This window comes from Vicugna pacos, chromosome 7 (genome assembly GCF_048564905.1).
Source record: "Vicugna pacos chromosome 7, VicPac4, whole genome shotgun sequence".
NCBI lineage: Eukaryota > Metazoa > Chordata > Mammalia > Artiodactyla > Camelidae > Vicugna > Vicugna pacos.
In genome coordinates, this window is record NC_132993.1 from 41,718,138 (window position 1) to 41,740,617 (window position 22,480).

The window sequence follows — 22,480 nt, forward strand, 5'->3', positions numbered from 1 at the left end:
CTCCTTTGGACCCATCAGCTCAGGGCTTATTGTCCAGCTTTCAGACCCTGACAGGATGCCCCAATACTGTCTGGACATGAACAGAGGGTATTTAAGAAGTGTCCTTTCCAGCTGCTCTGCACCCTATAAGAAATGTACCGCAAAGAAGAGATTTGTCAACTGGCCCCTCCAGCCAGTCCACCCTCCTGGTCCCAGATGAGGGAGGACGGTCTACTGGTGATCTTGCTAAAGGGATAGGACTTGGAAACAGGGAAGCAGAGCAGTGATGTGAATAATCCAATTATTAATTTTAAGCTTTAGAATGGAGGCTACTAGAAAGATGTGAAAAGAACGGGGGTTATAGTATCAAATAGACCTAAACCTGATTCTTGATTCTGACACTTAGTAGCTCTTTGACCTTGGACGAATTGTTGAACATCTCTGTTCTTCAGTTACTTCCACTATACAATACCTACCCTTTAAGGTTAGGGTGAGGTCTAAATGAGATACCGTGTGTGATACGCTTAGCATGGCTTTGGCTAATAGTAAAGGCTCAGTGTCTTTCGTTTCTTTAGGGCTCAAAACCTTTTTAAAATCCTATCAAGGACCAGAGAGGTCCTCGTCTTCCCTTCTAGCTTTGAAAAGAGATTTATTTTTTGACAATTGCTTTTTTACTCAGGCTGTTAACATGTACTTGTTTTCTGTGAAATGTTGTAACCGCGTTTAGAAGATAATAATAGCATTTTATGTACTGGTCAGATCTGCACTGTCTTGCTGCTTCTGGAGTTTGAGAAGTGTCATATCTTTTTATATTTTTGAAAAAGAATCCAATTTGAGCTCACCCTTGCTGGATTTGGAGAGAAGTCCAAAATCAGCCAGTTTAAAGGGACAGGGAGGAGAGACAGAGAATGTCCCTTCTCCCACTGAGATCCCAGAACATGCTGGGGGCTTACTCTTTGAATGTAAATGAGAAGGGGCCTGATCTTCAGGATTCACAGTCTCCCTGGCGCTGCTGTTCTGTCACTTACTCAGTGCAGCCAACTGGTGATCCTACCTATCTGTCGGCATCCTGCCCCAGGCAGATTACAAAGATGCCTCTTAAGGCAGCCGTCACCACGGAATACAGGTGGCGCAGAGGCTCCCAGCATTCCTTGTTGGGTTGAGGCCCTACTGGTACCCAGGCTGCCATTCCTTTACCAGATCAGGTGGCTACAGAGATCCTGTAACTGAGAAACCCACTACCCAGGTGTAAGAGTCAGAAAAAACGAGGTTATGATGGTCCCAAATATTAGTAACCTGAATCAACAAGTTTCTTTCTTTCTAAATCTGCTTCTTTCTTAGGAGGCCTGGAGCAAAAGTACAAATGGAGGCCCAAGTACCATATGTCTAAATATTTAAAAATTATGAACCAAGGTAACAAACTGTTAAGTGAAATATGTTCGACCCTTTTGTATTGCTGTTAGCATAACTAATGCCATCTTAGGCCCATTCAGTTCCTCCTGTCCTTCCACTGACCCTGCCGAGGACTATACTGTGTAGTAAATCTCTTCTCTATTGTCAAGGGCTTTGTGGTTGATAGATATTGTTTAATGTTCATTAGTTCCAGGTGGTTTCTATGCTCTGTGCTCTGTTAATCTCCAAACAATGATACTGACATTTTTGGCGCCCGTGAGACTACTTACGAACTTACTCCCTGTCTCTGAGCACGTACCCCAATATCCTAGTTTAACTTTAAAAATGTCCCCAAGGCCCCTCAGCGGTGCACAGAATCACTGTACAGTGGGGCTGTCGTCTGCCCGATCCCATCCTATATGTAAGCGATCCCATAATAAACTGATCATTGGTTATATGGGGCTGGCTGCCTGCCTCATTTTTCGGTCTCAAGATACCTTCTTAGTTTGGTGGGCACTTTTCATTCCCCCTGTCCTCAAACACTTCTTACTTTGAAAAATATGCCTCTATAACAGTCTGGGAAACCAGATTTGAATTTAGAATTCTGAGACTCCTTAAATCTCCACGTTAGAACATGGTAGTATAGAACAGTCAGAATGGCCATCATTAAAAAGTCTACAGATGATAAATGCTGGAGAGGGTGTGGGGAAAAAGGAACCCTCCTTAACTGTTGGTGGGGAATGTAAGTTGGTGCAGCCACTATGGAGGACAGTATGGAGTTTCCTTAAAACACCAAAAACAGACTTGCCGTATGTATGATACAGCAATCCCACTCCTGGGCATATACCCAGAGAAAAATACAGTTCAAAAAGACATATGTACCCCAATGCTCATAGCAGTACTATTTACAATAGCCAACACATGGAAACAACCCAAATGTCCATCAACAGATGACTGGATAAAGAAGACGTGGTATATGTATACAATGGAATACTACTCAGCCATAAAAAGGAATAAAATAATGCCATTTGCAGCAACATGGATGGACCTGCAGATCATCATTCTAAGTGAAGTAAGCCAGAAAGAGAAAGACAAATGCCATATGATATCGCTTATATGTGTGTAATCTAAAAAAAAAAAAAGGATACAAATGAACTTATCTACAAAACAGAAACAGATTCACATAGAGAACAAACTTATGGCTACCAGGGAGTAAAGAGGGTGGGAAGGGATAAACTGAGAATTTGAAAATTGCACCTCTTAGGGAGTGATGGAAATGTTAGCTATCTTGATTGTTGTGGTGGTTTTATTGGTGTATATAGCTATCAAAGTTCATCAAAGTGTACATTTGAAATACGTGTAGTTTACTGAATGGGAATCATATCACAATAAAGGTGCTAAAAAGAAAGAAAAAGAACATGGTGGTATAGGGCAAGATAGCCTGTCCTGCTCCTTGACACCCTATCCTATATACATACAAGAGCTGTAAGTATGCTCCCTGGCCAGCCTTCAGGGGCAGCATGAATCCAAAAATGATTAGCATGCAGGCTCTGGAATCAGGCTTGTAGACATTTGGACAAGGAATTCTGAAGGCCCTTTTATCCAAACAATGGAGGCAAATTTGCAAATGCGGAATCCATAAAGAATGAAGATCAAATGTGTTTTGTTTTGTTTGCTTGTTTTTGTCAAAAATTTCCTGAGCAAAATGAACAAATGGGTGCACAGAATGAGGAAACGGGGGTTACTAACCCTTTGGACCATCCTGGTGCAAAGAAGCCCAGAATTTAAGAATCCAGTGTTGAGGTCTTCTGAGAAGGGGAAGGGATAATTCCTTCTTTATTCTTTTTGCTGACAGATCTCTGGTTGGGGTGCAGGAGGACTCATTAAGCACAGGCAGTTTATGTCTCGTTGGTGATGACTAAGCCACATGTGACATGCACTGTACAACGAGCCCAGGGCATTCTTCCTGCTCAGCTCACTCAGTCATCCATTACCACCTTCTGGGATGAGGAGGGTACTAAGCATGGATGGAGTAGATGAGTTGTTACAACACCCATTTTCAGATGAGGAAACCAAGGTTAAGAGAAAGCCTGTAGCCAGGGACAGAGAACAGAGAAGGAAGAGACCTGGGGATCAGTCCCCTAGTGCATCCTCTCTTCCCAGCTGTTGTGTGCTCCCAGAGTGCAGCCATCTCAGACTCAAGGGAGAGTACCTTAAACCCACAGACACCAGCCAAGCAGGAGGCTCTGAGAAGTGTGGCCTGAACTACCATGCATAAAAAAAGATGACATGAGGTTTTACGTCATTGCTTGAGCATTTCTTCCAAGGACTACCCTTCACCTATTTCATTTGTAGCCCTTTATTTGGTCATTAGTTCTTGAAGTTCTTGGAAGCCCTGAAGGGGCTATAGAACCAGAAAAGTAGAGAGTTTCTTTTCTAGGCCAACTCTGCTTTGAAATCATGCAATTAATCTTAGGCACAATATTCTGTTAGTAAGTAGAGCACCTAGACTCACCACAATTAGGATTAGAAGAAAATAAAACCTGAATGAAGGAAGAAGAGGACATACCACATGCCATTTCACCAGTTTAGTTTCTTTGATCTCTGTTTATCACTTGTAAATTTTTTGCCTTTAACAAATGAATGACTTGCTTGCTATGCACCACGCCTTGTGCTATCAGCTATACATGTAAGTTATTAAATCCTCAAATCAAGACCTGTAGGGCTGTCCTCTTTTCATATAAGAGAAAGTAAAGGCTTAGAGAGGTTAATTAACCCAGCAAAGGTCGCAAAGCTAATGAGTGGCTGAGCTGGGATTCAAATCCCCATCAGTCTACTACTCCTAAAGCCGTGCTGTGCCCTTAATCAGATATTTTAGTGAGCATACTGGCAGGTTCATCTTAACATCAATATACACCTTGCAGGGCTGACGTGCAAATTAAAAAGATAATATATAAGAAAAGTGTTCCGCAAACTGCGAAGCCCTGCAAAGGTCCGCTGTGATTATTTCTCACGGCTTTACACAGAGCTAGCTCTGCTATCCTTAGTGGCCAAGTCTATATTAATCTCATAATTCATCCTTAATCCACCAAAGTCTTGTTTGCCTGGCTTTCTCTATAACCAAAGGGAAACTGAAAATATGCCTTTTGTAAGAAAGGCTTAACACCTGCTGCCAAAGGGTACAGGATCATCAGAGGAGAACAGATTCACTTACAAAAGATGTAGATTAATTTGGACACTATTTGCCTACATAAACCGGGCACAAGGAGGTAAGCAACCCAGGAGAGGATAAGTCATGCTGAGAGTGGAAGCACTTATTATAAATAATTACCATGTAATTATCCACAACTTCCCCGAGTCTGTAGCCTGTGGCTAGTCTTGGGAGGTGGCCCTTCCTTACTCAGTGTAAGGAGACTTAAGCACTTCCATAAATTTATCAGAGCACGTGTCTGGGTCTTACTGCTGGGTCCCCGTCACTTGGGCCTGCTTCTCAAAGCTGATGGCCAAGGTGCAGAACAGCAACAGCTGCGGGGTCTCGTGGGCTGGAGCCACTCTCCTCTCCTCTTTAAATAGCACAATGACTATTTTGCAAATGGGTGACTACAACACATCTGACTTCTTTCCTTAAGCAACTGTTAATACAATGGGCAGCCATGATTTCAGATTTCTGCAGAACTGTGAGAGAATAAATCTCTGTCATTTTAAGACACCCAGCTTGTGGCAATTTGTTATGGCAGTTCTAAGGAACCAACGCAGGGACTACCACACACAATTTGGCCCAAGCCCTCATCATCTTTTGCAGGGATTATTTTTTAAAGAATTAATAGCAAGGAAAAATTGGAAGCAACTTAAATGACTAAAGGTTGTTAAGTGGCCAAATAAATTATGGTACATTCATATGACTGAACGTTATGCAGTCATTAATATTACGTTTGTGAATTAACAATGTGTGAGAATAATTGGGATATAATGCTAACTGCTAAAAGAAGAATAAATATCTCCATATAATATGATTCCAATTTTGTTTTAAACTAATGTTTGTATAGATAAACAATTAGACAAAAATACATCATTTGGTTATCTCGGAGGAGTCACAATGGGATTTTTATCTGATGTTTTTGAATGAAATGTGATCTTCATATTTCTCTTATGAGCATGTATTAAGCTCATAGTTAAAAAAAAAAAGCAGGATAACTTACTCAAAAAATTCAGAAGACTTCCAGTTGAGTGGCTTTCAAGCTATCTTGGTGGAAGCACTCAGGTGTTTAATAAGAAGCTCTCCTATGGAAACAAAAGCAAAACAATGGCTAACGATTAGAGCAAACTATAATCCCAGTTTCTGAGTTCTGAGGGCAACTAATAAAGATTTCTAGATGTCTGGCTGAAAGTATTTTCAGATACAGTGAGAGCAGATAGTGGCAAACTGACAGATTTTACTAGTTTGCAGTTTGAACGTCTCTTGTGGTATCTCTGAGTGGCCTATACAGCAACAGATAGGAAGCCTCTCCATATAGGAGCTGTTGTGACGATTTCTCTGAAGTTTATACCACGAGGTCCAATTTTAGGTTACATGGCTTCAGAAAAAGGGCAGTTTTAGTTATTAATGATTTCAAGTCAGAAGGGTGAGAGAAAAAAATTAGAAATGTTAGTTTGGAGAGTTGTGGCTAAATATTGGAGGGAAGGGGAAGAATTCAGGACCCAGTCAAGTTTATAGGCAGAAAACAAACCTCAAAGACAAGTGACAGTATTAAAATCTAATATCCATAAGTATACTACTGAAACATAATTTTTTCTCAAAATCATCCTCATTTTTACCAAAGACAGACAATTTAAGACTAATTTGCTTGTAAAATAAGTTTAGTTTCAATAAACTTGGACTGCTTATTTCTATAAGTTAAGCAAGAACAGCAACATGTAACTCTTTAAATCTGCTTTGTTGGAACTTCTCATAACGAATTTCAGATTCGACTTTTAAATGCCCCACCAGGTCCAGGCCAGGAAGCCAAGCTAGGAATCTGCCATAAGAGTTACCTGCAATATCTACACATTTCAGTGAATTCCTCTCTTCTTGAAGTCCCCCAAATGTCTTGAGGTTCCTGTACCTTCCAGGAAGTGATCTTCCTTACTCAGCTGGTAAGGCTGCTGGAGACCTGGAAGTAAAGTACCAGGCTGTTTTTCCAAGGGGCTTTACTGGCTCCATAAAGTCAATCTTAGTTCCTTAAAGCTGTCTGGTCATATCTGAACGCATGTCTCTCAAATATGACATTCCAGTCAAAGCCTTGGTAATCCAACTGATGTTTCCAACTGTGTCCCATGACAGGGAGAATGGATTCTTATCCAATTTATGTGAATGACTACACTGCCATGAAAATAAGAACACTGAATTCTGGAGGGATCAGGTAGGGAGGAAAAGTATATGTTTCATTGTTGTTCACAAAGATGTATCTTACCAAATTGTTGATAGCCTTATAGAAAGGAGAAAAAGGTTTCCTAAAAGCTGGAAAATCAAAAAATTAGAGAACCAGCAATAAAACAAAAAGTCACAAAAAGTATTAATCATCTGCATCAATTCACTCAGTACCACGTAATTAATTCTTACTGCTCTTGACCTTTTGTTAGCAGTTTTATGAAGCCATCAGTTTTCCCACAGAATTCTGTAATTTCTTACTCAGTTCAGTTTTATAATCTTAAAATTACCAGAAACTTGTATTTGTCAAAATCCTTTCCATGAATTTTCTTGAAGAGTAAACATATTTACAAGAATACTTTTGTAAAATAATAACTCTCTGTAAATGACAAAAGAACTAAAAATGTCCATTATTAAAGATCTGATGAAAGCTCATGATAATAGAATTGTCAGGGATGTTGATTATTTCTGTGACACACAACATTTTAAGACAATAATTGGAATTACAAATAGTAACACTGTATCAGAATAGGCCAGATTTCTAATAATTTAATTTCTAGAACATTTATAGAGTTTCCTATACAAACAGAACGTAAAAGTTTAGCATTATTCTTTTTAAAAATTTTTTATTTACTTATTTTTTTAATTGAAGTACAGTCAATTACAATGTGTCAATTTCTGGTGTATAGCACAATGTCCTAGTCATTCATATACATACACATATTTGTTTTCATATTTTCCTGTGCTATACAGAAGAAACTTTTTAAAATCTATTTTTGTATATAGTGGCTAATATTTGTAAATCTCAAGCTCCCAAATTAATCCCTTCCAACATCTTTTCCCCAGTAACCAGAAAATTGTTTACTATGTCTGTGAGTCTGTTTCCGTTTTGTAGATGAGCGCATAGTGTTCTTTTTAAGCATTATTCTTAACTGACAGTGCTTCCCACATAATTTAACATACCAAATAAGCCTAATTAGTTTAATATTTCTCTTTTACATGGAGAGTGAACAAATCTTTTGAAATGTTTTTCATGGGCCCTCTAGAAAATTTCCAAAGTTACTTTTAGGTGAAACAAAATAAAAAACTTCATTTAGAATTTGATTTGGGGGAGGTTTGCCAGAAATATCAAAAGGTTTTAAAAAATTTGGTCAAATAGAATCCTAGATCACTGCATAACAATACTTGGTTATCCATTTGGCCATGGTAACAATTAAAAACTTTGCAGGCAAATACAGAAAATTAAACAGCTGTAAAAGCTTTAGCTCTTTTAAGTAATCAAAGACCTGATTAAAAACAACACAGAAAATTATTTTAATAAAACACAAAATCCCTGCTTTCTAGGCAGACTACTCAAAGGTAAAGAAAAACCTTTATTAAGAGCAGAACAATAGTCTAATAAAATGTGTTCCTTTAATAGATGAAGTAAAATTTTTAGATTTACATAAGCACACTATTGGTATTAATGCTTAGTTTTAAAAACCCTTATAATTAATTCAATTTTAGCCAACTTGACTATACAAGATTTCTTCTGTCTACTTTTCATGTTTATAGTTCGTCTGTTTAACAGAGATAAGATTCTAATTTTGTACCAGCTTACTTCTGATATTAAAACTCACTTAAATTTATTTCAATCTGAGTCAGCTTGACCATATACAAAACTCTCTCTTCAAGGTTCTTTTTCCACAAACCTTCTATAACTTCCTTTTTATATTCAGATTTTTGTCCTACACTTTCCCTCCTTTTTAGCCTCTCTTTAGGACACAGTTACTTTCTTTTCCTTTAACAAAATGCATTTCCATTCCTTATTCCTCCTTGTACTGAAAACATATATTTTATTTTCCTTCCATATGGAAATGTTTCCCTTATTATTTTTAGTAGTTTTAATTACATACATTAATTAGAATTCTTAAGCCTTAGAAACCTTAGGGGCGAGGCCTAAAATAATTCCTATCAGGCTCTGAATATCATCTTATTTTATTCTTTAACCATGGCCCTTAGTTTGGCCTTTGACCGAAAAGTAAAAGACATCTAAGGAGGATCGCCTGTAACCACAGATGGTTTTAAAGGTAATAGTTTAATGGTCTTTTCAGAGTGAAAAGGCAATTTAGACAGAGACTCACTAGAATGAGTACTCGACGAAGGAGAGACGGGAGCTGCAGGTGTATGTCAGTCTTACAGTCTTTCGTTTTAGGTACCACATATATCTTTAATTTTTCATTAGCCTTTTACAACAAATCTTTCCATGAAGCTTTTGGAAGTTTCTGTAAATCAATTTAAATAGGTATCCCATTCTGTTTGTTTTACTTGGAAGTCCTTGCTTTTAAGTTCACTTTTTATATGATCTTATCTAACTGGAATGCTCCTCATAATGGTCCTTGTTCTAAGTCTAAGTTTTGTTCTTTCACCTTGCTGATGGAATATCCAAGGCTAGACATGACATTTCCTTGTATCTACTTTTTAATTTCTTTGTGCTCACCATTTTCTGATTATTTGTCTTTCAAATCTAGCCAACTCAAAAGATCCCTCATCTGGCCATTGGTGAGTATGATCAATAGCAACTCAAACCAATAAGCCTTTTTATGGTTAAACCAAAGCATCCTAAAGGAGACTGCAAAACATGCAGCTCTCATAAGATCCAAAAACTTCATGCCCCAAGATCGTCTAAGAAAGCAAAGACCTTCAATGCACAGACAGTAAGAATGATGTAGTGAAAATGGTGTCTCTAGTCTTCCACAAAAATGTGAGATGCCTCCAGCCATAAACCCACTTATTTGTGACACCAGGCAGTCGCTACGAGAATGGACTTTCCCAGCACGGACAAAGCAGCACAGGTTGAGATGACAAAGATCCCTTATGGATTCGGATCCCTTATGACAAACTCCCTTTAAGCTGGGATGACTGGACAAAGTTAAGCGCTGCTTGTGACTTCATGTCTTGGAACCCCAGTCTCTTTAACTGGCCACCAGGTGCACTCTGGTAAATGCACCTTCTGGATGGCAGAGACCAGAGAGGTTTTTTCATTATTCATGAAGACAAGTTCTCAGGACAAAGAACAAGATAAAAGGAAAAACCTCATGTGGTTTGTCATATATTAACAGCTTTAGCTAAGTCTTAGGTGTCTTAGAGCCAAACTAACACCTAGGAGGGATATGCCATGGGGTTGAGGATCATGTGTTGTTTTACAGAGTACCTCTATGGAATTTTATTGAGGTTGGCAGGTGACCTAGTGTCAATCTAACCTGTTCCATGACCAACTTATTCTCCCATGGGTGCCTTCTTGTGGTGGCAAGCACCCTAATGGCTCTGAAATCCTTAAGCCATGCCCACCAATTTTGTGGCTTTGGCTCCCAAGATGTCCCTTTCTTCATGTGGGTATTAATCCACAGCAAAGTTTGTCTAAACAAATGCCAGTCTATTGAGAACTGTGAACTCAAGAGCCCGTGAGACCAGCGCAAAAAGCAGGCTATGAGGTCTCTGCCTGTGTTCTTACCCTAGGGTTTTCCTCCTTATGACAAACAACACAAAAGACAGGAACAAAGGAAAAACTACATCTGGGAGGAAATGGATACTCTATCAAGTTTACCAGAGTCACTAAATCCAAGGAATTATAGTTCCACAAACATTTACTCCTATTAATCTAAATTTAGAAAGAGATTCCCATATCGGGACTGGAGCTTAGTGGGAAAAGGGAAGGTGGCTGCAGACAAGCTTAGTGGGAAAAGGGAAGGTGGCTGCAGACAAGGTCTCCTTGCACTGCCACATTTAGGTACAGATCATCAAGGAGTCTGAATCTGGCCTTTCAGGGTATATTTGTCAAGGTAGGAAGGTTGAACCTATTTTATTTAATAGTTGGTTAAGGGTGAGCTGACCTTGGTCTTAGAGAAAAAAGTTTTTTCCCACCAATAAATTTTTCTCCAAAAAAGATGAGTGGGTAGGATGTACTTCCTGGCATAATGTATGCCAGCAGACAGTGATGACTGCAGTCACCCAGCACATACTCTAGGCAAGAAGACTTATGTGTTAGCTTCCCCTTTAGTACCCCTCGACAATCCAATAAACTAAGTACTTATGAGAAAACTGAGACTTGGTGACATTAGGTAATTTGTTCCAGATCACAGAGTCAATGCTACAGTTAGCCTCAGCAGCATAACAAACTCCCAAAACTAAAGTGGCTTAAAACAACAATGAATTTTTTATTCTCTAATTGGTGGGTGGTTGGGCTGTGCCAGTGCTGGTTTTGCCTGGGCTAGCTAATGCAGCTACACTCTGCTGCAGGGCGGGCTGAGCTGTGAGATCCCAGTGGTTTCTCTCACCAGTCTCCCAGTTGGTGCTATCGTGTCTGGAAGGCCTTGGTTCTCCTGCACGCGACCTCTCACTCTTCAAGGAAACACACTGGCTTATTGTTATGGTGATCGTAGGGCAGCAATCTCAGAGCAGAAGCTCCAAGGCCTTTTGATTCCTGGGATGGAACTGGTACTTGCCCACATTCTAATGGTCAAAACAAGTCAAAAAGCCAGCCTTGATCCAAGGGGAAGGAAGACAGATTTTATCTCTTGATGGGAGGAATGGCCAAGTCACCTTGCAAAGGAGCATGGTGACCTTGTTTTGGTCATCTTTAAAAACAATGGCTCAGAACTAGTAGCTAAAAAGCAGAGCCAGAATTCAAAGTCAAGTGGCCTACAATAAGCACAGGAAAAGCTGCTCAACATTGCTAATTATTAGAGAAATGCAAATCAAAACTACAATAAGGTATCACCTGACACTAGTCAGAATGGCCATGATCAAAAAGTCTACAAATAATAAATGCCAGAGAGGGTGTGGAGAAAAGGGAACCCTCCTATACTGTTTGTGGGAATATAAATTGGTAGTTACTATGGAAAACAGTATGGAGGTTCCTTAAAGAACTAAAAACAGAGTTACCATAGGATCCAGCAATTCCACTCCTGGGCATATATCTGAAGAAAACTAACTCAAAAAGATACATGTACCCCAATGTTCACAGCAGCACTATTTACAATAGCCAAGACACAGAAGCAACCTAAATATCCATCGACAGATGACTGGATCAAGAAGTTGTGGCATATATATACAATGGAATATAACTCAGCCATAAAAAAGAACAAAATAATGCCATTTGCAGCAACATTTATGGACCTAGGGATTATCATATTAAGTGAAGTCAGACAGAGAAAGACAAATATCATATATAACTTATATTTGGAATCTGAAAAATCTGACACAAATGAACTTTTTACAAACCAGAAATAGACTCAGACATAGAAAACAAACTATGATTACCAAAGGAGAAAAAGGGGGGATAAATTAGGAATTTGGGATTAATGTATACACACTATTATATATAAAATAGATAAACAACAAGGATCCACTCTATAGCACAGGGAACTATATTCAATATCTTGTAATAACCTATAATGGAAAAGAATCTGAAAAGAATATCTATCTATCCATCTATCTATCTATTTCTATAAAACTGAATCATTTTGCTGTACACCAGAAACTAAAACAACATTGTAAATCAACTATACTTCAATTAAATTAAAAAAAAAAAGCCAGGTGGCCTGGCTGGGATGCTGTAATAACTGTGCCATCTCTGAACTATGGGACATGTGGGGGACTCAGACATAGGAATGATGACACTCCTCTATTTTGTCTTATTTCCTTGTTCTTGCAGTCTCTTTACCTTTTTAGCCTGTTAAAAAACAAAATTCAATCGAATAAATTTGAAGATCTAATTGGCTTTATTAAATGAACCAGGCAGCATCCCATCCAGCAAACAGAAAGGAGTCCTAAAGAGTTACAGAAAAGGAAAGGTTTTTAAAGGTAGAGGGAAGTGGGATAGGAAGTCATACATGGAAAAAAAAAAAAAGAAAGAATTATTTCAGGCTTTTTCAGGCACTGTCACCCTCTTCTTGGGGACAAAAGGGTCCATTAGGTGAACTATCTCACTGGTGCTGACCAGGAAATTCCAGACTAACTGGTTAAGACTACGTTAATGGGGAAGGCTGGAATTGCAATTCGGTTATGTATTAAGTTGGTTTGGTGACACACACTTAGCACAAGTTAACACATTTTGGGCTTGGGTTTTTGTTTGTTTGTTTGTTTAACAAAGCTCTGTCTTCCCCCAGCGTCTGGCTCAGTGGCCAGCATCTTGTGGTGGTTAATACTACCTACTCTGGTAGTTCACTTACAAGAGATGCCCCTGAATGGGCCACTTAACATTTCTAAGTCTCAGTTTCCTGCCTGCAAAATGGGGCTAGTTATAACACAGAACACATCAGGTTCTCTGCAGTAACGCTGAGAAAGCACTTGACACAGTGCAGGCACTCAGTGTGCCCCCAGTGTTAGTGCCACTACCTTGTGGACTATCCAGGAATGCTTGTGGGCCTTATAAACAGGGGTAGTAAAACACCACTCGGCTTCCAGATGTAAACAGCAGGCTTGCAAGCACCGGTGTGGGGAAATAATTTCAAAATACAGTGTGGAAATTCTAAGACCAGCAGCTTTTAAAAAGCGGGAGAGAAAATCAAAACAAACAAAGGAATAAACAAACCAAAGGGAGCTGCACCGCAGTCAGTCTTCCTCTGTTCATTTTTAAGATTCCACACTGGGGCTGCTGGCTTCTTCCAGGATGGGAAGCCCTGACTGGGCGCTGCCAGGTGGCGGGGAGAGACAGGTGGGGACATACCTTAGGCCCCGTAGGTCTAGTCACGTGGGCCCACGGACAGAAGCGCTCAAAGGCTCGGGATCTGCGGGTAGTCGCGGAGCCAGGGCGGGAGGCGGCCTCGCTTCTTCCGGACTTGGAGCCGGGCGGGAGCCGCGGGCTCGAGTCTGCGCGCAGCGCCAGGCCGGGAGGAGCGCCGTCTGCCCTGCGTAAGTGTGCGCCTCCGCGGCTGTCGCCTCTTCGCCCCCCGGACGCACGCACGGAGCGCAGGGCGGGCGATCTCAGGAGCCCTCCACGCCACGGAGGGAGAAAGCCCAGGGCGGTGAGATCGGGGTCGGGTGGCTTTGGCCGGCTCGCAGTTTCCAGGCTGGGGTTCTGGGGATGCTTGGCACCCGGCTCTGGATGCGCCCAGCCCGGGAAACATTCCGGAAGGCTCCTGACACAGTCTGAGGGGGTCGGTCCCCACCCCGCTCCCTTTCCTGCCCCCGCCTTCTTCCAGGCCAGGTGTCCCTCCAGGGAAGCGGGAAGCAGTAGGGTCCTCCATCATTCTCAGTGGGGGAGAGGGCGCGGGCTCGGGGACCCGTCCTCTTTCTCCTTCAATAAGTCTCTGTGGGAAGTTTTAATTTCGTAGGTGCTGTGGAGGAGTACCTTCCATTTGAGCGTGTCCCACAGAAGGAGACTTGGCTTGAGAGAAGGCAGGAAAGGACATGGAAAGGCTGTTTTTTCTGGAATGTAGGATTAGGAGAAAACCAGGAGCGTGGGACCGTGGAAGCAGCTTCTTGCCAAGTGGATTCGGTCCTTGCAGGGGAGTTCATAGGAGCCAGAGGGCCATGTAGAGACGTGTGTGAAATGGAAGCTTCCAAGGGCCTTTCAGGTCAGCTTGGTGTCATGGGGAGAAAAAGGGACTTTGGCGTATGGATTTGAATCCCAGCTCTGCCTTTGCTCAGTCTCTCCATATGGAAGATACTTGTCTTTTCTCCCTCTCCTTAGAGGTGCAACTACTTTTTACTTTTTTTTAGTGTGAGATGAGTAAGAACAGAGATATAAAGAGGAAAAAAAAATCCAAGTAACATATTATTGACTTGAAAAATAAGTTTTAAGAAAGTTGATCAAAATAGGAATTGGAACACTTGGAAAAGTAGACTGCACTGGCTTTTGTTGGTATATGAAAGTCTAAAAAGTTGTCAAAACCCCCTAGTTGATTAGGGTTTCTAAATTTGTACTCCAGGTTAATCTAAGTCCAGTAGAAACCCTTTATAATGCAATGCAAGTGTTATCAGCAAGAAGCTGTTTTACTCTCCTTTGATAGGAGCTGGTTGTTTTGGAGGGGCATAATTGGCCCCACAATATATGTGAATCCAGTTTATAAACCAATTTACAGTGGGGTTCTATTAGGCTGACTTTATAGCCTGAGAAATAAGTAGGCTTTGACTGATAGGCAGTTCAAATGACTCAGAAGAGTGTTAAGCAAGTCCACTGGGCTTATCAGTTCACTCCCCTTGAAAAAATAAAAACAAGAGGCGAACAGCATGACAGTATTTTGTTAATGACTTGGTTTTTGTTTTGGAAAGCATATGATTTGTCAGACAAAAAATTGAGTGTTAAATACTACCCTGGTATGATTGAACTAACCCAGCGAGAGAGGAAGAGCATAGTTACTGCCTCGGATAACATCAGAGGCCTGTTTATTATTCCCCAAATACCCAAGGTAAATAGGTCATGACCCATTCTTAATAGGTAGTATCGTTCACTTTATAGAGCAAACATGATTATTTTTGTTTAACATTCCCAGGGGTTTAATAATGTGGGGTTTTCAGGGACTGAACTAAGAACATTTAAAAGGACTTAAGTAAGAGAAGCTTCTCGTAATTAGAAAGGTGCCTCTAGAAGAACAGATCATTACTATCTGTATTGACTTGGGCTGAACAGAGAGCCAAGAACTGTACTTTCTTGGTCAAAACCAGGAATACAGTTTGGACTTTAATGCTATATAGTTGCCAGTGCAAAGATTTAAGCAATAGACTCAGTTCACAGGACAGTGATCAGGTGCTTGCTTCATAAACCTGTGCTCCTGAGTATAACTGAACCGAAACCAGAGAATTGAGATTTGTCTCCCTTGGAGGTATTGCAGGTACTGCCTGGGACACAAAACCACATGCTTTTCTTTTATTGCTTTAACTCAGGGTCTGGGGAGCTCTAAGATGGTGGTGGGGGGAATAACCCTTTATGTCCTTAGCTCCATTAGCCTAAGAAAGCAAATTCTTGCATCACATCTTTCCACTCTCCTTGAGTCTTATCTCTTAGCCTTTTCTCTGTGTTCTCTCTGATTCTAGTTAGTGGCTGTCCTTAAATTGCTGGAGTTGTGTACTGGCCAAAATATTCATTTAGGCATCCCAGAGCTAGCCCTTCCTCCTTTCCCTTTTGGAACTCCATATTCTGTTACTCATCTTTTAGAAAGACCGCTTGACATATTTTCTTGTACCTCTACGGTTCTCTGAGGAGGAGGTAACCCAGCTCCCAAGACATTCATTCCTTCCTCCATTTATTCATTGAACTCATATTTTCCCTGATGATTGATTATGAAACTTTTCGAACATTCAGAAAAGTTGAAAGAATTTTACAGTGTACTGTATACTCCCACCTAAATTCTGTCTTCATTCAACCAATATTGATGTAGTGCCTACTATTTGCCTGGAGCTTTGCTTGCCTGCAAAGACTTAGAAGGCAGAGTAAAGTTAGGGAACAGAAAAAGGTTTGATTTGGCTGGAACATAGAGTTTATAACTTTTGTCTGGAAAGTTATGCCAGTCACATTGTAGGGGACATTGAATTTCATGACAGGAAGTTTATACTTTATCCTGGTTGCAGCTGGGAACCATGGAAGGCTTTTGAGGAGGGAAATGTCTTATGCTTTAGAAAGCTCATTTCAGCATCAGAGTTAGGCTGAATTGGTGTAGAGAGGACCTGAAGTCTAAGAGACCAGCTAGGAGGCTTTGCAGATGTCCCCAGAGCAAGTGAGGGTTGATCTCTGAACCAAATGGATTGCACAGAGGAAAAAGAGGGGGAAAGGTGGGGCTTTGTGAGTGATTTGCCATGAGGACTGTGTTTTAGACCTCTAGGTGCCATTAAAATTCGGGAAGTCAGAGGAGGAGGAAGTTCAAGAGGGATGATGATGATGTTTGTTATAAGATTCAGGGGATTTGAGGGACCAGTTGGGTACCTATGTGAGGAGCCTGCTGAGAGTAGGAGCCCAACAGCAAGGCCAGGACGGAACACACTTCTGGACTAGCAGTTAGTGGTCAAGGGGTGGTTGAATGAGAATGTATGGAAGGAGGAAAAAAAGTCAAGACCTTAAGGAAAATCTGAATATATAGAGTTCTTAGAACAGAAAAAAATATAGGTGTTCAATTATCAGTTTGTATTCTAATGATGGTTCTAGCTACAGCGTTATTGTAGCTAAGTTCTCCTTGATAACTTAACAACAGTCAAACTGAAAAAACACACCCATGTGTGTGGAGTGAAGTCTTTCCTACTCCTGCTAAAGGAGGCACAGTGTGGGGAGAGGATGTGAAAAGAGGTTGGAGAATGAGGTAGCAGAGGGAAGGAAAGAGGGAACGTGAAATACTTTTTTATCTAGGACCTTTAGAGTATACAGTGCTTGGTCTGTGTAAACCATTTCCAAATATCAGGAAGCCAGATAAGCTAATGAATTTGTCTGTCTTTTCACAAGGCAGTGTCTACTTAATCTGGAAACCATAATAGCCTATCCTGACAGTGGCCGTATTTTCCAAACCAAACCTCAGATGGGACACATAATTTGGATGCAAGGTCACCAAGCCTTTATTTATATTTAGCAACCAAACGCCCCTCTCCCTTTCTCTAGTATTTTCATATATGCTCTCTGTGCTAAATAAATAAATCTACAGCTCTATAAACCCATCTTACTGTAATAATTTACCACTGACAAGACGAGGGAAATGAGATTGAATTAGCATCTGTTCTGTGGTCAGAGACTGCTCCAAGATCTCAGTGAGAAGGTGAGAATAGGGACTATGTTTTCTCTCTCTGCAATACCTGGTTGGGCAGCATGGAATGTAGAAAGTTCGATAAAGATGGGCCCCTCCAGAGGCTTGTGGAATTTATATTTGATGCAAGGGGAAAGTGGCAGTCATAGTTAAATTCTGAAAATGAAATATTTTAGTGCCTGGGTTTCTTGATGAAGAATGTTATTAGCTATCAAGAAATCGACTGGAAGTAATTTGGTTGTTTTTTCCCCTCCTTCTCCTAAGTGCTAGAATGCACATAGAATTGACTTGGGAGGAGTGTGAACCCCTTGTGCCATCGCACAGGCACTGGAACTGGCAGACTGCAGCACTTGACGTGGAATCAAGATTCTTTCCACAGTTCACTGTGACCCAGCGCCTAAACGCTCGTATCTAGAAAGTCTGAGACGTTTGTTTCAGAGTAAACTTACTGGAAGCCATTGACTTAGAATTTGATGATACGTATATTTTTTAAAGTCTATGGTCAAAAAACACATAATCTTGTTTACAAAACAGTGGTAGACTCACAGACATTGAAAATAAACTTATAGTTACCAAAAGGGGACAGAGGAGGGAAGGGGAGGGAATTTGGAATTGAGAGGTGTATACCACTATATATAAAAATAGGTAAACAACAAGGACCTACTGTATAGCACAGGGGATTATATTCAATATCTTGTAATAACCTAAAATCGAAAAGAATCTGAAAATGAACACACATACATAACTATAAAGCTGAATATGTATATATAACTGAGTCCATTTTTCTGTACATCTGAAATGTTGTAAATCAACTATACTTCATTTAAAAAAGAAGAAAAATAAAATAAAATTAGCCTTTGTTCAAAAAAATAACTATATAATCAAACCAATCTTGTAGTATAGACCAAAATACAGCCTTTCTCAGGTCTCCAACTTTGCAAACATTCAGATGCAGGTTCACAGCACTCAGAACAGGCATGGAAGTTCTTTCATCGAGGTAGCTGCAGGAATCATTGCTATGACTCAAAACCTGCAGCAGTTTTATCCCTACCCTTGGCTACTTTTTAGAATCCGAGGAAGTCCAATATGGGAGAGCACATTGGGAATTACATAGTCCATCTAATCCCCATAATTTGCAAATGAAGGGAGTGAAATCTAGAGAGAGAAGTGAATTGACTTGCCCCATGTTACACCTGTTGACAAAATAAACGCTGGAACTTGAACCTCTGTGCATTCAGGAATTGTGGCAGAGGCTCACTTGATTGCCTCAGAATAACACAGATCCCTCAGCTGCCCTTGATGCTCTGGCTTTATTGTCTCTTCTCTCTCTATTGCTTGGTCTCCTAACTTCTCTACCTGGTCTCAGTACACATTTCAAGTGGGATGCCAAAGCCCACTGACCAAAGACCACTAGGAATACACTTGTAATGACACTGTTAGTTTTATTAGCTTACTAGCAGCAAAGGAGAACATACACCCAAGAGATAGGGGACATAGGAAGAGGCCTCGGAAAGGTTTGGCTTTGTGTTGAGTGAGTCAAAGGAGGGATCCAGAAAGAGGGCACCGGTGGATTGGCTGCTGCCAAGTTAGCCCGGGCAGTTCAGCCGCTGGCCATTCAGCAGTCTGTTCAGGAGTGGGAGGAATAAAGTGGGGCTAGGCACATAGTGGTAAGAAAGCAGTAACTGCTCAGAGGACAAGGAACGTCAGTCATTTTGTACCTACAGTGTGATCTTGGGTATGTAGGAACAGTGTCAGTGTTCTGCTGGGACACTGGCTTTCTTCCAATGTCCAGTGGTTCTTTGCAGCCTGGTTCTTTATTAAGTGTGAGAAACTAAGTTGCTGGTTGGAAGCTCCATTGTGTTGAAGGGATTTGCCAGCAATTCCCTGGAATTGATTGGTAGGTCCAAGAATTTTCATTGGAGGACCTCACATATCCTTATGTATAAGTCCTGTCTCTAAGAGGATTCAATTATTCCAGAGAAGAATCCTTCAGCCTCCTGCACAGTGAGGGATGGAGACATGTGGGCTTCAGCTAAGTGTTCAAGGGACATGTTTGAAGCATGTTCAAGTTCAAGGGCAGTGTTCAGGGGTGTGTGAGTGTGTAGACACACACTTTTTCTTAGTTTCCAGTTGGGTGCCTCTTTCCCAACTTTTACTGTGTTTCATATGCCCAAGTCTAGAGTTTCTCTCGTTTAATTTTCCAAAGAATAATTTTTCTACAGACTGCCTCTCCTTTCCCTTGTTAGAGTGAGGGAGGGGATCTGAGGCTCTACCTGGTGTTACAGACTTTCACCAGTCCCTCTGTTTTCAGCCTCACTTTTGCCCTCTGTTTATCCGGGACTTAGTATTTTTGAGCTGTTCTGTGGTTTTGTAATGTGAATTAGCTTGTTTCTCATTTCTATTCTGGTTTCATTTTCTGCAGTAGAACTGTTTGTTCACTTTCCATCTAACAACAACAACAACAACAAAATTTGATGTGCCTTATTTGCTGTTTTTTTTTGCTATTTTCTTGGGTGTGGGATTTATACCTTTTTAAAAATGTTTTTACTTTTACTTTAGACGGGTTTCACGAGGGAACAGAAATAAATGTGTTTTATGCAGAAGGATTAGTTTCCATTTTGACAAGTTGAGTTTAATAGACCGATGGGACATGAGGCGAAAATGTTCAGCAGGCAGTTGGGTAGATGAGCCTGAAGCTTTTAAGAAGAGCTGTTATTTTGAGTGGTATCAGTAGAAGGGCTACTGAAAGTGATGAGACCCCCCTGGAGAGAGTGTATGGAGTGGATACTCTGTGGACCAAGGATAGATTCCGGGGAATCGCAGTATTTAAGGGAAGGCAGAGGACGAGGGAACCGTGAAGGAGTACGTTCTAGAAGATCCATGAACACAGATTACAGAAGGCGAGGCAATGATACATTTACCAACAGGGGTAATGTCAGGGTGTCAGAGAAGTCAATTAACTTTTCTTTTGAATTTGGGAATGTGGAGATCACTAATGACTTTGGCAAGATAGTATGGACAAGTCAGAATGCCGCAAGTAAGAGGGTAAAAATCGTTTTTTGTTTTATTTCGTTTTGTTTTTGCTTTCGGTAACTGCTGACAGAAGAAATAATAGAGGGTGTTTCCATGGCTTAAGGACCAGATGAATAAGACTATGGGCTATTTCTATTGTCTCCCCTTTGGATATTCTATGCACATTTGATTTTAAAATACCTAATGAGAGGATTTAATTCTGCCTCCTTTTGTTCTTGCTAAATAGCCTGGTTGTAACTTTGGTTTCCTTCGATTAGCTGTGTGAGGATATTTTGGCTGGTTTGATTTTTAGGAATCACTCTTCACCATCAACTGTCATAACTTTCCAGTGTTAGTGTGGACAAGCCAGGCTGTATGGGACTTCAAATTCTAGGTATGTGGGTGAAGCTGATACTAGTAACCACCCCTTTCTTCAATCACATATATATGATGAAATGTTTGCAGGATAATAGAGACAGTGGGGTTCAGTGGGAAAAAATTCCAGCCTGTTACTCTTAGAATAAAACCCAAATTTTCCACTCTGTTGGGGCCTCTGAGGGGAGTCGTGTGGTGTCATCCCCGCCCCCCTCCCCCAGCCAAATAGCAAATTTTTTCTGTCATCTGAGGTCTGGAGAAATTGAGAGCACAGAAGAGCAAGGTCGGTGGAGAGTAAAATCCTTTCTTACTGAGAGAGACTGGGTTGTGGGTTGGCAAATGCCCCGAGTAGAGCAGGCTTGCCCAGACATGCACAGGCCCACATCCAGTGGAGAGAGGAAAGCACTGCTCCCTGGGGGGACACTAAGAGAGCTGAGCCCAACATGCCCAGTTTACCCACATTAATCCATCAGATAAAGCTTTCCACCTCTTACCTCGACCCTCCTCGGAGTAAGCAAGTGGGTGGCAAGAGGCCAGCCTCACCATTGATGGAAACATTAGAACTGGGAAGAAGTGAGCTCCTGAAACGTGCATGGGCTTTCAACACCCTGCATGATCTGATCCCTGATCCCACTTGTACCATCTCCCCATCGCTCGCTGGGCTCCGGCCATGCTGGACTCCGTCTGTCGGAGCCAGCCGACAATCGATCAGGTCCAGAAACCTGTGCTGCAGGACTGAGAAAAGGAAAGACGTAACAAAGAGACAGCAAGACAAGAAAAGTTGGGGTTGAGAGGGTCTCACTCTAGCCCGCAAGACGCTAGGTCAAGAGTGGACGACGAGTTTATTTCTTGCAGTCAATTTATATGATTTTAACCGATTAGCTCATACATTCCTGCCTGGAGGCAAAGGTAGTGTTTTAAGGCGTGTACTAAAACCATTAACTTGTATATTGTTACAGACATCATTATTGTTTACAGTTCTTGTAAAAGATTAAGAGTTCCTGGATCCAAGATGATAAGCTAAGACATTGTTCCTCTAGGCTAACATCGTGACTCGTGTATATTTAGCTCAGGTGATTGTTCTCTAAAAAGATTACTGATTTGTGTGCCGATTGTATCTCTCCCTCTGAAGGTCCTTTGTGACTTAGTAGCTCAAGGGTATTTCCTCAGGCATAGGCGCACCTGGTGCATTCTTTAGTAAAAGGTGTGGCGGGACAGAGATTGTTCTGACTCAGTTGACCTTTGAGCCGGGCGCCCCGCACTGTGGGAGTTTAGGCCCAACCTTTGTGCTCGGCAGCCTCAATCTCAGAGCCTGGCGCCCTGCACTTTGGGGTTTTACGCCCAAGTTTTGTGCTCGGCAGCCCTCCGTCACCAGCGGCTCCCCGCACCGTCTTTTTTACCTCCAGTTATAGGACCTTTGCTATCACTGTTCCCTAGCCTAGAACTCTCTTCTCCTTAGATATTCACTTGGAACTCTCTCATCCTTCATATCTGCTCACATGTCACCTCCTCAGCGGGGCCTTCCCTGACCACCCGATCTGAAATTCCACTCCTCGACACCATCCCTCTCTAGCCCTTGACCCTGCTTTGATGTTCTTAGTAGTTC

General features: G+C 41.3%; 2 protein-coding genes across 9 annotated transcripts in view; one reads left to right on the forward strand and one right to left on the reverse strand.

Moving 5' to 3' along the window:
* The window catches only part of CHN2 (chimerin 2), a 311,035-nt gene extending 297,421 nt beyond the window's left edge, over nt 1-13,614 (reverse strand). Inside the window, exons 1-3 of one of the 2 annotated variants that reach the window (XM_072964759.1) lie at nt 13,488-13,614; nt 6,403-6,521; nt 5,571-5,652 (exon numbers count right to left, since the gene is read on the reverse strand). The gene's annotated coding sequence lies outside the window, so the exon portion shown is untranslated. The remainder of the gene's footprint in view (nt 1-5,570; nt 5,653-6,402; nt 6,522-13,487) is intronic. The other variant, XM_072964760.1, reaches the window with a different exon arrangement.
* The window catches only part of CPVL (carboxypeptidase vitellogenic like), a 111,376-nt gene continuing 102,436 nt past the window's right edge, over nt 13,541-22,480 (forward strand). Inside the window, exon 1 of one of the 7 annotated variants that reach the window (XM_015237290.3) lies at nt 13,541-13,672. Coding sequence is in view for 1 of the 7 variants with exons in the window: in XM_072964753.1 (XP_072820854.1) it covers nt 14,313-14,337 (25 nt within the window). In the remaining 6 variants the exon portion in view is untranslated. Of the gene's footprint in view, nt 13,786-13,828; nt 13,918-14,008; nt 14,338-22,480 lie in introns of those variants that run through there. The other 6 variants (XM_072964755.1, XM_015237291.3, XM_072964754.1 and 3 more) reach the window with 6 other exon arrangements.